The 15,552-nt window shown below is 33.5% G+C and overlaps 1 protein-coding gene across 4 annotated transcripts in view; it reads left to right on the plus strand.

The window, feature by feature from the left end:
• The first annotated feature begins 6,554 nt into the window (after positions 1-6,554).
• LOC106466608 (band 7 protein AGAP004871-like) overlaps positions 6,555-15,552 on the plus strand; it is an 85,793-nt gene continuing 76,795 nt past the window's right edge. For 2 of the 4 annotated variants that reach the window (XM_013926901.2, XM_022394641.1), the window contains exon 1: positions 6,556-6,816. In XM_013926901.2, coding sequence (XP_013782355.2) covers positions 6,666-6,816 — 151 coding nt within the window. In that variant the 5' untranslated portion in view covers positions 6,556-6,665. Of the gene's footprint in view, positions 6,817-15,552 lie in introns of all 4 variants that reach the window. The other 2 variants (XM_022394643.1, XM_022394640.1) reach the window with 2 other exon arrangements.

Genomic DNA, 15,552 nt, shown 5'->3' on the forward strand with positions numbered 1-15,552 from the left:
TTCTAAGCATCCTTCACTAAACTATTGAATTATCGACGGACAACTCTTATATAAAGCCTCTGATTAGCTCATTATTCTACCAAAGAGAATGGAAAAGTGTCAAATCTTCCGCATGTTTTCAGGAGTTCTCTGACTAGCATATCGACAATGATAATTTTTTCCACATCACATCTCCATACAGAATATTAAAATACATTGGTGAGATCACTTTTAATTTTGTGTACTTTTATGTATATATATGTATCTATATATAATATTATATATATATATAAGACTGATCTTTTCGAGCGTAATAACATATGAATAATATTAAAAGGATCACCAGATTTGAAATACTGTTTTTTAATATCTTTAGTTGGTTGGGAGCGCTTTTACAGCTTACACTGCTCTTCATCCATCCTAATTAAATGCAATACATAATACGTTTCAACAAAATCAAAATGCTTATAGGATGAATGCGTCCCAGTAAGTAAGTATGAAAGGCAATTCAAAGAAGTTGAATTGATAAATAAACATTGTGGACGTTAAAAGAATGACTAAAATTCAGAATACACTTCGCACCAATCGGCAATCGAGAGAATTATAGTGACGACATGTCAACAGTTCCTCAGCCAATTATATTTTCTGGCGAGGAAAAATCCTAATTTAATTTGGTGTCAATAGTTGTTGTTTGCAATAAAGAAAGTAATTCATCAGCATTCTTTAAAAAAAAATATCAGAACACAATAATTCGTAATATTTAATACTATTTTGTCGGTACAGGTATGTAGACGTATTCATAAAGAGAGGCTTAAACAAAGGTAAGTTTCATCAGCAGAATAATAAATAAATAGATAGATGGATGGATAATCAGATATATCGCTTTCTTTAATCATGAAATTTCAGCCAAGATTTTGAATGCGTTTTGTTATTCTCAGATCGTCCAATAATCAGTCCACATTAGCCAGATTAGTTTATGAAGACATGTTCTCAAACCAGCAATAAACTACATACATAGTCCAAAAGATAGTTAGTTATTCTAGACCAAAGCGACATTGAACTATCTGCTGTATCTATCGCAGGGAATCGAACCCTGGATTTGAGCGTTGTGAGTCCATAAATTTACCGCTGTAACATCTGGGGACCTATCCAAAAGAGGCTTGGTAAAAATGTCCACTCTTTAAATGTATGTAAAACAAAAGTTAATTGTTAACCAAATCTTTCATCTTCTTTGCCCGAATAACGACCATTTGGCCATAAATATCGAACTAAATATATTTATCTTCTTGAAAAACATTCTCTAGCACATGAAAACCATCACTGCTGTATTGGAAATCAAGTCTATTGGTTGGTTTACACAGAATTCAGCAGTGCAAGCCAGTCTGCACGTGGATGTTGTAATTTAATCATGATCAAACTAAAGATCCCATTTACCAAATAATTTAATTTTGAGGGACTGTAAAGTTTAGCCTCGACTTTCAAGAACTGAAAGATTTCGTAGAAGTCTTGGCTAAATGAAGATGTGCTGATATGTTAGTTTCGGATTAAACGAAACGGTAAAGTGTGGTATCAGATGACCGATTAAAGTAGACTAGCCTCTTCGTTTTTCTTATATTCACCGAACTGGAAATTGTTCGATAACTAGTTCTCTTAGTAACAAAAGAGACCCTGGAAATATCATAAGAATTTGAAATACCTAAATACACCTACGTACATTTTATACCTAATACATCTCTCGTATCTTTGGATTTAACCTACTGAAATGTTTATTTTCTTATATTCATGTACATACGAGTCACGAGGCGATTCTTCAGTCTCTACTCAAGCGAGACTAACTTTGTGATCTAGCACGCTAGATACACTGCGTTATCAGAATGCCAAGTTTGTAGCATGTCTTGATTAAGTAATAAGTTGAGGTTAGTCTTCAAAGCCATCAGTCACTGAAGATGATTTTACAGCCGGATTGATACGTAATAGATGAGCTAGATGGCATTCTTCTGGCAAAAGATAAGCTACTATGTTAATAGTCGTTTTTTTTTCCAAATCTTTACCTGTCAGTTTCCCCTTGTAAATCTCCATATAAATCAGCCTTGCCTATCGTTTGTTTCTTTCCTTTGTCTTATGACATTGTAAAGCAGACAAGCGTTTTATTTAAATAATTAATAAATTTATCTCATCTTGTATTCATCTGTTTATATATTTATATTTATGTGTTTCTGTTTCCCAGACTTTACCTATTTATATTTACCTTATCTTGCTACAGATCTATATATCCATCTTCTTCTGTATCTATAGATAACTGTTTACTAATATATCTGTTCTAATGGTATTTCTCATACTCTCTTTACAAACATCTCTAAGATCTTATTTTCAAGCTTTTAATTTTCTCTTATAATTAGTAGCAGATGCTCTTAGCTTTTTTGTTCGGGAATGATCTGTTAGAAATCTGTATAGCAACGTAAATTTTTGGTATTTAATTTATGGTAGGGACGTAGCTTGAAATTCTTCACAATTACTCATTTGTGTAAAGATAAACGATTATGTTATAATGAAGCGACCCATGCGGAGACCCAGGAGTCCTCCCTCACAAAATTTTCAAAAATCTGGATGCTCTAAAACGTATGTTTAGGAAGAAATTACCTCTTATCAAGAATGGAAACATTAATAATATGCTTTTGTAATTAAACCCTGGGTAGCCATTTTAGTTCTTAAAATTTATGTCAGTGTAGGCCTTTATCTCTACATCGCGTTATTTGATTAGAGAGGCGATTGCTTACAAATGAGCAAGAACGAACAGATATTTTTCATAATGGCGGCTGTAAAAGTGGAACATTTTCATTTGTTTCTATGCAGAAATATATTAATTTCATATCAAGGGTGTGACATCAGACAATGTTTCATTTCACAACGACTTTATGACGCAACTACAGGAAGTACACTAATATATTGTGAAGAAAATTAGGTTTTTGCGACACGTTTAGGAACTCGGTGTCTTTGCAATACAAGCCTACAAAAATAAAACAAGTAAAGTTAAAAATAAAAATATCAAACAATAGGAAAAGCGTAATTGTTCTGTCAACCTATGGTCTTTATTTATTGGTTTACTTTAAGGTTATTTTGTTTTAAACAGAAAGTCTTAAAATATAGTAATACTTGAAATGGTTTTTCTTTCTATGAAGAAATGCAGGGATTCAGTTTTTGGCATACATCTATTTCTATTTGTCACTCTTTGTAAGTATGGATTAATCTATTTTTCTATCCGTCAGTATTTTTTAATGAACATATTTGAATATTATTTTGTTTCCTCGTTCATTCTCTGTTTACGTGCCTGTTAATCATCGCTGTCCTAATGTTTACGTGCCTGTTAATCATCGCTGTCCTAATGTTTACGTGCCTGTTAATCATCGCTGTCCTAATGTTTACGTGCCTGTTAATCATCGCTGTCCTAATGTTTACGTGCATGTTAATCATCACTGTCCTAATGTTTACGTGCCTGTTAATCATCGCTGTCCTAATGTTTACGTGCATGTTAATCATCGCTGTCCTAATGTTTACGTGCATGTTAATCATCACTGTCCTAACACGCTTCTAAGAAGGATTTTTCAGTACTGCTCCATTTAATGTTGTCTATACGAGAAAAGTATTCGTAGAAGAAGGTCACGTGCTAGACATCCTTTCTGGGAAGGTTTCTGTTACTGGGATTAATAGTGTATCTCATTCGTGGATTTGAGTGTAAGATATGGATTATAAGATCAGACTGTCATTCACAATGTGTATTGGGTTAGACGGCTTCTTGTGCGTACAAACAGAATTTGAAAATTTTCTGTCTTCATTAGGCTGAAGATATTGGATAATTCAGCTTGACGTTTTACTTGAATGAACTCTCAGGACTTGAAGAAATGAAACTTTAAAAGTAAACAAAAGATATTAAACGTGCAATATAATATAATACGCGTTTAGTCACAGTGGGAAATACTTCCAGTATAAATTATGTATACTACAGATTTCTGTTTCTAGAGGGCTGGGTGTGACTTATTGGTAAGCGCGCCGGGATGGAGATCCAGGGCTCCAAGGTTCGAGATGCATATTCATCTGGAGTCGTTGTGAAACTGTCAGTTAATCCTGTTATTTAGTACAAGGATGCTGCTGTTTTCGTAAGATGAGAAAGGATTGTTTGTGCACTTTAGTAGATAAATGATTAGTTACTTGGTGAAGCGGAATTTGCTTACAGTACATGTCTAGTAAGTGTTAAACTTGGGATCACATTCAAGCCTTTGACATTGCGGGATTTGATGGACACGTTGGAAGTTCACAAGTTACTGTCTGTTTTAAGAGGATATTGCGTCACAGGGCTTTATTTTAGCCAAAACGTTCAGAATTTTACTTGTTATACTTTCACCAAAAACTTTATGTGGAGACATCAAAAACTTATTGGATCTACACTCATTACCATGTGTATGGATGGACAACCCATCTCGCTTTAAATCCCTCTGTGTAGGCGTGGTACTGGTACCACTCTGTGGCGTCTACATATCAAAACAATGTACAGATAATACAAACCTTTGCGGATTTACACTACTACAATATGTTTGAGACAATATAACCTTGTCAGGCTTTACACTCATCAAATATTAAAATCATTTATAGAAATGACACAATCTTATTAATCTACAATTACCACATTTCTGAACTGTGTGTGTAGAGATGACACACATTTGTTGGATCTACTCTCACCACATTTCAGTACTTTGTGTATAGATGACAGACTTGTTGGATCTACACTCACCACATTTCAGTACTATGTGCATAGATGACAGTCTTGTTGGATCTACACTCACCATATTTCTGAACTGTGTGTAGAGATGACACAAACTTGTTGGATCTACTCTCACCACATTTCAGAACTAATTGTTGGATTTACACTCACCACATTTCAGAACTGCGAGTAGAGATAACACAATCATGTTAGATCTCAAATTAAAGGCCCCAGATAATGTTTCTTGTTTTAACCTCTGTCAATTGGATTCATTGTCGAATGTTTTGTTTTGAGAGAAGTGGGAGCTCTTCTGGATATAATAAATAAACTAATAATTAATCCAAGCTGTAAACCAAGCGCAGATACTGTTAACTATCATGTAACCGAATTGATTTTTTTTCCCAAATATTATGTTACTATGCAAAAGCTTAAGCTTAGTAATTGTATAGATTAGAAATTAAAGGATCGTGTCTTCAGAATATTTGGAATCCATATCAGGCTTTTATCGTGGAAAAATAAATTTTGTTATTAATAAAAATCAAAGAACCTACATATGTTACGTACAAATTACTTCAAGAAGATACAAAATTCCTTAGAACATGCTAGTCTTCTGGAATATTTCATTCAATGTATTAATTAACGGCACATTCTTTACAACTATATAGTATTTTCAACCTGTTGGCTTAATCAACTAATTCAGAGACACTTACTATTTAGGCACAGCCATTCCTACTTTAAAACTGCTGACCATATGGTGGGCAATCACTCAGCAGATACTGCTACCTATTCATCTACCCTTAACATCAGAATCGACTGGTACAGTTATAAATCTCCCACACTGCTTGAAGTGCGGAACGTGTTCGGAACATGTGGTGGCTTGCACCTTAAACCTTCTGATCCGCAGCGTGTCACATTAACCATTAGGTTTTACCCAGCCTTAGTTATTAAAAATAAGCAATTTGGTTGCGATAATACATCAAGTACTTACGAGCTTGAAATATAATAATACAACAAACATTAGTTGAAGCATTAACTGTACATTATGCTTTGAGTAAGATTAGCTGAAAATATCTGCGTTTTCCAAAGGAAATAAAATCTGATTTTGTGACAGGAACAATAACTTATGTGAAGTTAACGGCTTACTTCTGTAATAAACCATTTGACGGGATAAGCTGAGATGAAACACGTTAGTAAGTTATGTGCTTACTATGCAATGTTACACACTCTGGAATAGCTTTAGGTACGAATGGCTACCCTTAGGAACGTGCTCTCTTCCTTAAGTGATCGATATGGCCAACATCCACACATGCAGAGTAAGGAAATTGTTTCTTGCGACAGTAAAGCCACCAGCCTAGTTGATTATTCTTGATACAGCATTTAGCAAGGAATGGGGAGTCCAGGGACATTTTGTAATAAATTAGCTGCTTAAGTAGATAATGAACAAGAAACAAAAGAGAACAATACTGAAAACACTAATAATATATGTATGTAAATATGATCGATAAACGTTTTCATATGTATTTGCCGTTAATGAAATCTGTTGTGGAAAAGTTGTCTCAACTGGAGTTGTTTTAACGCCCAAACAAAACAGAAGGAAAAAAATGGTGTCAATTTATACATAGTCTTGAACCCGACGATACTAAATATCACAGTTTATATTTTTTATATCATTCGTATACATAAATATGGATACAATGCATTGGATATTGCCAACGAAAAGCGATGCTCGCTTTACTGGGAGAAGACCCTGCTTGAGGCGCGCATGAGCACCGAGAGTGCGCGCACTCTCGCGAATGCATGCATTTCGCACACATTGCAACAGCTAAGTTGGCTCGAGAGACACGCACTGAATATATATAAAGCGGTTCTATGAGAGTTAGAGCTTCAACAGAGTTTGGTCTGTCGATGTTCTGTTAACAGATGTGTGGACATGTTTCCCACTACTCAGATGACAAGTGATCAGGGTCCTCCGACACCCTCAGGAGTCAGCAGTGTTCCTCCTTTGGACCCGCAGTATTTTTACACCCAAGGTCAAGGCCTTCAAATAGCCCCGCAGCGTTGTTTCCCCACAACGGAGAAAGGTAGAATTCAGATTTAATTATCTTCTGCTTATATGGATGTTTCATCTACACATTCATATGCGTTTCATAATATTCATCTTGAACTTTGTACAATTTTGATCGTCATTAGCTGTTACAGGTTATATTGTATATTGATAATAAAATTAAAATGTTATCATAGAATTTTAATACTCAATTCTGATCTTTAGATACATATACAAGGAAGTTCCGAATACAAGTATATTCACTCATGATAGCAGCTTACTTTTATGGATCGTAACGCTTAATTACCAGCTTACTTTTATCGATCGTAACGCTTAATTAGCAGCTTACTTTTATCGATCGTAACACTTAAATAGCAGCTTACTTTTATCGATCGTAACGCTTAATTAGCAGCTTACTTTTATCGATCGTAACGCTTAATTAGCAGCTTACTTTTATCGATCGTAACACTTAAATAGCAGCTTACTTTTATCGAACGTAACGCTTAATTAGCAGCTTACTTTTATGGATCGTAACGCTTAATTACCAGCTTACTTTTATGGATTGTAACGCTTAATTAGCAACTTACTTTTATCAATCGTAACGCTTAATTAGCAGCTTACTTTTATCAATCGTAACGCTTAATTAGCAGCTTACTTTTATCAATCGTAACGCTTAATTAGCAGCTTACTTTTATCGATCGTAATACTTAATTAGCAGCTTACTTTTATCGATCGTAACACTTAATTACCAGCTTACTTTTACCGATCGTAACGCTTAATTAGCAGCTAAAATCGGTATAAGGATTGTTTTATGTATAACAATTGAATTAAGATAAACGTCCTAACGTCAGAATAAAAGTGCGTGTTTTATTCTGATTTGTTTTATAAATATTAATATAATACGACATAGTAAATATACATTTCATTTTTTAATCTGCAGCATTTGATTTTAACCTAATTGAAAACAAGTCATCATTTTAGATTATTTAAACTTCTGTTATTACTCCTGAAGTTTTGAAACTTTGCTTATCCTTCCGTTTATTTGTTAGATTAACAGTTACAAACGACGAATCACACCTTTTACATGCGTCTTTTGTGGCTTTTAAAGTTTTATTTGTTTGTTTCTTGTTCTAAGATATATCTAGAGTTGGTATTGTGGTGGCACAGCGATATTTCTGCGGTTTCGATACCCGTGGTGGGCAGAGCACAGATGACCCATTGTGTAGCTTTGTACTTAATTACAAATAAACAAGCCAGATTGCATTGAACTAGAGTAGTTTCGTCGTGTAATCTTGAAAAAAACAGGCCGAAGACCACCCAAGCCACGTAAAAATGTATCCTGTGGTTTAAATAAACAAGTGTATCAAAACGTTACAGGGTTGACCAAAAAAAAAGTAAGAGTAATATTTCAAGTATCTTTAAAATCAATTATTAAGAAGTAAATGTGCACTATGAGCTATTTGGATTACAGAGTTTTATTAATCATTTTTGTTTACTGGAATTTTTCTCCTCTTTTATGGCTTAAAACGCTAACATTCTGGGCTCGATTCCTGCTTTGGGCGCGGCGCGTTGTGTAGCTATGTGTTAAACAAATAAACAGTCTAAGGATCATTGGGATTAATTGACATAGGAAATTATTCTTATAGTATTAAAAAGACTCGAGTTTTGACAATTTAGCCGCGGCATAACGGCTTATAGAACGGCTCTGATTTTTTTCAAGTACAAATTTTTAGCTCATAGCTCCGTCATATTTTGGCCGATTTGAGATATAATTATAGGTTTGGACTCAGGAGGTCAAACCCTTTTCGATTGATGTATTTGACCACGCTCACGGTCTCATAGGTTAATTTACTCTAATCCTGCCTAAAAGAATTTCAATTTGAGGGTATGCTGGTAGAGATCCTGATGAGTAATAAAATTGAATCACGTCCCACGCTTGTTATTGCTGGCGCACACATATATAGCTAATAATAAAAAAAAAAAGGTTTACATAAATTAATTTACTCTAATCCTGCCAGAAATAACTTCAAGTCCGCAGCTCTTGAGGATTCCCTCTTGTTTTATTTTAGTTCGAATTTTACTAAACACTAAAAGGATTCGCTTAGAAAGTTTACACACACACAGGTTAATATGATAACTTATCGCTGAGCCACCAGGTTGAGTAATCTTTAGAAATACTGTGTCAAGAGTAAATTTTTGAAGCTTATATAGTTCTACCGATTACTTTAAAAATATATACTTAACATCTGCTCTTGGGTAGCAATAAATACAATGGTAGAGTTAGTTGGTATATTTTCAAAAAGACACATTGCTGTGATCACTTAACTGTTTGTAAACTCTTGAGCCTATAGCCTATGTAAAACAAACAAACTTCAAGTCAACTTAAGCTGTTAATTTTAATTGTCTTTTAAACAAAATATAGCAATATTCATCAAATATATTAAACTTAGAAGTTCTGTAATTTGCTTATACCTATACAACATAATGGATATTATATAATTTTGACGTTCTAAGAACAAATGACTTTACATATTATTCATCATAATGAAAGACGCGTAGAATAGAAAGGTTGATAAATTACACTTAAAAAACAACAACAATAAAACTCTAGAGCTTTTGAAAAGTGAATATTTCTTGATCATGGGTAAAGGCAGAATGAAGCAATAGATAGGTGTTCGTTTAGTTGTTACAAAATAAAACGCTATTTTTCTGATCTGCTTTCCCTCGAGTCTAATTAAGCATTATTATTGTTATTTATTACTATTTTTCACTACTTTGATTTTTTTTTGAATATTCTATCACGAAAGTAAAAGAAACTCTAAACATTCTCTGGACTGCAAACCCACAAAGTCCAAATACAAATGTTCTTAGTGTTTCATATGTTAACGAACAGAAAACATCTGTGTACATCATGGCCTTTAAGTCTTGTCGTTTGGCCTTAGTTAGCGTTTTCCTCTCTGCACGTAGGTTGTAAGGCTTGTGTTGACGACATGATAAGTTCTACTCGAAAAGAGAAGAACACAAATTAAATATGAGCAATCGACTCATTTTTCGGAAAACGTAGCTTAACGATAAAACAAAACACGAACGTAATAATAGGAAGCATTTATTAAACGTTTCTGAATCCTCACAATTCCATCATCAGTAATCTAGGGTTAAATAATAGTGTCTGCTCTCAAGTGGACAAGATTCATAAGTGACAGGACTAGTATAGTAGTATTTTACAATAAAGTGAGAAAAGAACTTCCATAAACTTATTTGTAAATCTGTACTTAATAAAGCAGAAAAATTCGCATTAATGACTCGAATCTGTTAATAGTATAACGAAGGAAAAATAAAGCATCCAAAAGTTAACCAATATGATAGTTTGTTTTTAAGCACTGAATTGCGCAACGGGTTACCTGTGCTGTGCTCCTTGCAGGGATCAAACCTAAAATTTTTGCGTTGTTAACCCTCAAACATTTTTGCAGTCGGGATTTTTCTATCTTTCTTTAATATTCTCAGAAGTGATTAGCGCAAAAACATAAATAGTTCTGGGAATTAAAAATTAAACTCGCAACGTTCTGATAACACAGGCCTGCGATGGCTTTACTGTCTTGAAATTGTTACATGTTCTACTGTAATTCCATTTTTCTCCATCACGTACAGATTTGTCACAAAATGTCATAACGCAACACATAGTTTTGAGACTAAAAGACGTAAACTTCACAAAAAATCAGGATGAATGAGGATTCATATCTGTTTGACATCAAGGTTTTTCTTCACTTCGCTTGTATTTTTGTTAACAAACATAATAATAAAAAATGTTCATTGTAGAAAACGAAATAATAATTTGATCTAAGTAAGAGTTGTTTTTTCTTCCCGATTTGTAAAAAATTCTTACGTGATAGAAAAAAATTGATATTATTTTCGAAATCTGCGTAGTTGAATTATGGAAAATCCGTTATTAAAACAAAACATCTTTTATGAAGTTTAAATTCGCAGTTATGTTGATCAAGTCCTAATTAGCATTCCTTCAGCGATAAAGAAATTTAACATATATTATTCTGCTCTATTTAAAACAGATAATATTACATATGTCTTTCCTGTTTTGTGCATACTTTTAGATTCCCTGCATAAAGTATACGTACATAACCATAAAGTAGAAATAACAAAATGTAAATACACAATCAAACATGTCTTTCTTTGTGAACTGAGATAAAAATTAAATTAAAGCCAATAACGAATTATAAATGCCATTACGATATTTGTCAGCTGGCTGTAAAAATACCAACAGCACCTCGATTAAAATCATAATGCAATGCACAGACAGCTTACACATCATTTTTTTATCTGTGGGCGCGAGTTCGCCCTGTGGTACATTTCTGTTTGTTTATTTAATTTCGCGTAAAACGAATTTAATGCCATCAGCGTTGACAATCCCTAATTTAGAAGTGATAGACTAGAGAGAAGACAGCTAGTCAGCACCACCCACCTCAAACTCTTGGGCTATTCTTTACCAACGAACAGTGGGATTGACCGTTACATTATAACGCCCCAAGGATAAAAGGGCAAACATGTTCGATAACGGAACGGGTATTCGAACCCGTGACACGAAGATTGCGATTCAAGCGACCTAACCACCAGGCCACGTTCGCTCCCTGTGGTGTAGCTCTGGCTTTTGGAGCTGACGTGCCGGGTTCGACTCCGTACGATACCACAAATATTCCTCACACCTTATGTTGTATGTGCTTTGTAAGAATGACAGTCAATTCCTAAGATGGTGAATGATAAGGTGCTTCTGAATAGGTGCTTTCTCTCTGGTCAGTAATTGAAAATTAGGGAGGCAGCAGATATTATAAACTACACATTGATATTCAAAATTTATTTTGTTTTTACACACTTATTTCTGTAATAATTAATTATGAAACTAACGAGAATTTTGCAAGAATAATATTCAGAAAAATCTGCCAAACATATTGTATCATATCATGTATAATATTTAGTTTCCAACTAAAATGGCTTTAATATTTGTTAGAATTTCCTCAAAACATTTGGTATTTTTTGTTGTTCAATTAAACTTATTTATAAATTTTTTTACAATAATAAAACATTCGACATTTTTTAGTATATACTCAGTGATTAATCCAGTAATCTTTTATCCATTAAAAAAAACTAAAGTATTTGATGTTTTATTTTCGTGCGCTCTACCCCTTTCAGTAATGTCCATCAGTGTTCAGTTTTAGGCCTAATATAACAGGTCTTTAGAACAAATCTTAATAAGGAAACATATCTCAGACCATAATCATGTTTGACATTCTCAGCAAGTTAATAAATAATGCCATTTCAGTTTGGTTGATGTACTTCAATTACCCATATAAATATAAATTACTTCTGGTGAGGAAATGATATTTCAGAATGACGCACATAAATCATATTTCACCTGATTAATTTTGTTTTGTTTCAGAATTTTCGCACAAAGCTCAACAAACGATTATCTGCGCATAGCCGTCCCTAATCTTAGTTGACAAACTTAAGGGAAGCTTCTAGAGTCAACAGCACCCTCCACCAATTCTTAGGTTACTCTTGTCTGGTCGAATAGTGGGATTCGACCGCCACTATTATAGTTCATCCACATCTCCAAAATGTGGTGCCTGTTTTACGGCAACAGGCTGCGAACCGTGAACCCTTAGATTCACAGCCCGAGCACATTTGTCACCAGGCTTCGCCTGGCTTGTCGCCGAATTAAGCGCACTGACACTAAATAACAATAATATTCCTTATTATGTGTGAATGAAGACGAGTTAAAAAAAAGCATAGTATATTACTGTACATTTAATTGATAAACCGCTGTATTGTTCACAGGTACTAATAAACAGATTACTCTTTGAAGAACAAATCACAAAAAATGAGACTAGCTGCTATATTACTTGCAAAAAAAATACTAGAGATCGTATTGAATTTCCGTATAAAGTTAGCGTACCTTATCACTTTCTGCTCTTCGGTATACGTTATACAAAGGTTAGATAATCGTTGCTATAACTGTTTGCTTTACAAAAAGGCTTAACAATATTTGTCTGGGTTCTGAAAATTTACATTTGATTTTATTATGTATCGATGTATTTCTAATTTTATGTCTTATTTATTTAAACATGTAATTTTCTTCTTTGATGTGCATAAGCTCCCCTTTATATAATTGTATACAACCAGGTACTGAATAAAGCTCCCCTCTATACGGTACTGATTATATACAATTATAGAAACATAAGGTAAGGAATGTCTAGAAATATGCCACTGAATAAAGCTCCTCTCTATACGGTGCATATTTCTAGACATTCCTTACCTTATGTTTCTATAATTATATATAATCAGCTACTAAGTATAGCTCTCCGATAAAGGCAAATGTTAAATAATTTTTCTGGTTTTTCTTTCCTTAATTTATTGTTTGTTGAATTGAAAGAGCGTTACCGTTTTTCCAATAAAGTTGAATCAAGAAAAGTATTTATATTATGAATTCTTTCGTTACGATCTAGCTGACCTTCAATTTTATGGGTGTTTCCATCTCTTTGATAATAAGAATCTTATATCGGTTGTTTATTATTCTTTATGAAAACAGCTCTAATTCAACAAAGCATCTGTCTTGTCTAACCAATACTTAATTTTTTATTAAACTGAAAACATACTGTTGTTCATGCGTATGATTTCGTCAAAGTATGACTTATTGATGAACACCTCTAAAATACAACTCGTAGGTATCGATACGTTACCACAGTCGTTAGAAAATCAATTCTCCCTATCACAGAAGAACAGATGGAACACATGTGAGTGATGTCTGGGAACTTATCTTTGGGAACAGTTTGTCGATGCAGTGACACTGGAATTTACTCTGCTGGATATGTTATTGAGCGTTTAGTGCACATCTGGACGACATGTAGTATCTTACAGACCCCGTGTCGTGGATAACATTAAGATAACAATTCAAGTCAATCGTACACAGACTTCTTGTGAAACAGGGTTGAGGTGATCATTTTCTTAAGATTCTCCATCGATCACCTATTTCTGTGAATGACTTAATAAACAATGTTTTTTGGTTAGTAGGGGATATGAATACACTGTTTATTTCTCGATTGTTTTTTTCGTTCTTCTAATTATTACTTGATAAGTTGCTAGGTTTATAGATAATAATTTTTATATAAAATATAAGAGCAAAAATACGACATCAATAAAATGTGTGATATCATAACTATTTGTAGATGCCTAAGAAGCTGAAATTAAGAAGTTTGAAAAATGAACATCTTTATTTGTTTATAGTTAAGCACAAATGAACAAAATGGGTTATCTGTGCTCTGCCCACTACGGGTATCGAAACCCGGTTTCTAGCGTAGACTATGCCACTGGGGGTGGGGGCGAACGAGCACATAGAAAAATAATAGCATTTATTATCCAACAAACTGAATGTCTAGGTGAAAAGCAAAACGAAAGCAAATTGAGATGGTCATGATAAAACAAATATATCTAAATATAAAAAGGCTTAACAATAAGTTAATTATTTGGTTGTTCAAAGTTGTGACATTTTGCTATATATATCTATTTCAATTGGATAATTTTATGATTCAGAAGCCAAGGAGCGACAATATTAAAACTAATACTTTCTTATTAAACGATAATTTTAAATAGTCTATTTCAATATTCCCCTTAACTTGGAATAAAATTATTTAAAAAACTTCTTTAATTCAAATAATTCCCCATTATTCCTTATAGTGCTAGTGAAAACGTCTGTTCTCAAATCAATGCAAGAGCTCTGGTATCAGTTAAATGTTTCGTTAGTGTCATAACTGTAGAAAACCGTGAGTAATTTTCTGGTTAGGCCTAGAGTTTTGGTTATCTCTGTAAAATTCAAGGATAATTAGAATAGAAATTACAAATTTCCGCAGACTTATAATGTTAAAAGTGTAAGAAAACAAGCTTCGTGAAATAGATCAAATGGAGACTTACTTACTTAGAACTTAAAACATCATAGCAGAATAGGTTATAGTTTACATGACATAGTTTAACCTGTAGTTAACCCACAATATCTGGATATATGTACAGACTAAGTAACCTCATGATATGTTTTAACTTCTACAGAGTTTAAACTGTTAATCATTATTAAATATAATTAGGTTTACGCTTCCACATTCGAGATGTTTTTTTACTGAAATAAATATAATATAGATTAGGTTTGATGCCTTAAAAATGTAATTACTGCCATCAAACTTTCTGAAAATTGCAGGTCATAAACGCTACGCCATTGTGTCATATCTCTGAGTTAATTGTAGCATCAAGTTTACGCGGCTTCTGTGCCTGGCCAAGAACGTTATGTTACTGTTTCATGATTGTTATTCGTCTTTTGTTTACGTTGTGTAAATTCAACTATCAGTATTACCATATATGTTTTCCTAAAATCTAACTTGTTGTATATGAGAAAACGATCTCTTGTAATACTTTTATTTAAACTTAAACTCGCACAAGAGTTGTGTTAGTTTTCACTTTCCAAAGATGATATAAACTTCTGCAAAGTGAGTGTGTATACGTGTAACTGCTACAGAGTAAATTATGAGTGTGTATACGTGTAACTGCTACAGAGTAAATTATGAGTGTGTATACGTGTAACTGCTACAGAGTAAATTATGAATGTGTATACGTATAACTGCTACAGAGTAAATTATGAGTGTGTATACGTGTAACTGCTACAGAGTAAATTATGAGTGTGTATACGTGTAACTGCTACAGAGTAAATTATGAGTGTGTATAC

The sequence above is a fragment of the Limulus polyphemus genome, unplaced genomic scaffold, assembly GCF_000517525.1.
Source record: "Limulus polyphemus unplaced genomic scaffold, Limulus_polyphemus-2.1.2 Scaffold2318, whole genome shotgun sequence".
NCBI classification, from domain to species: domain Eukaryota; kingdom Metazoa; phylum Arthropoda; class Merostomata; order Xiphosura; family Limulidae; genus Limulus; species Limulus polyphemus.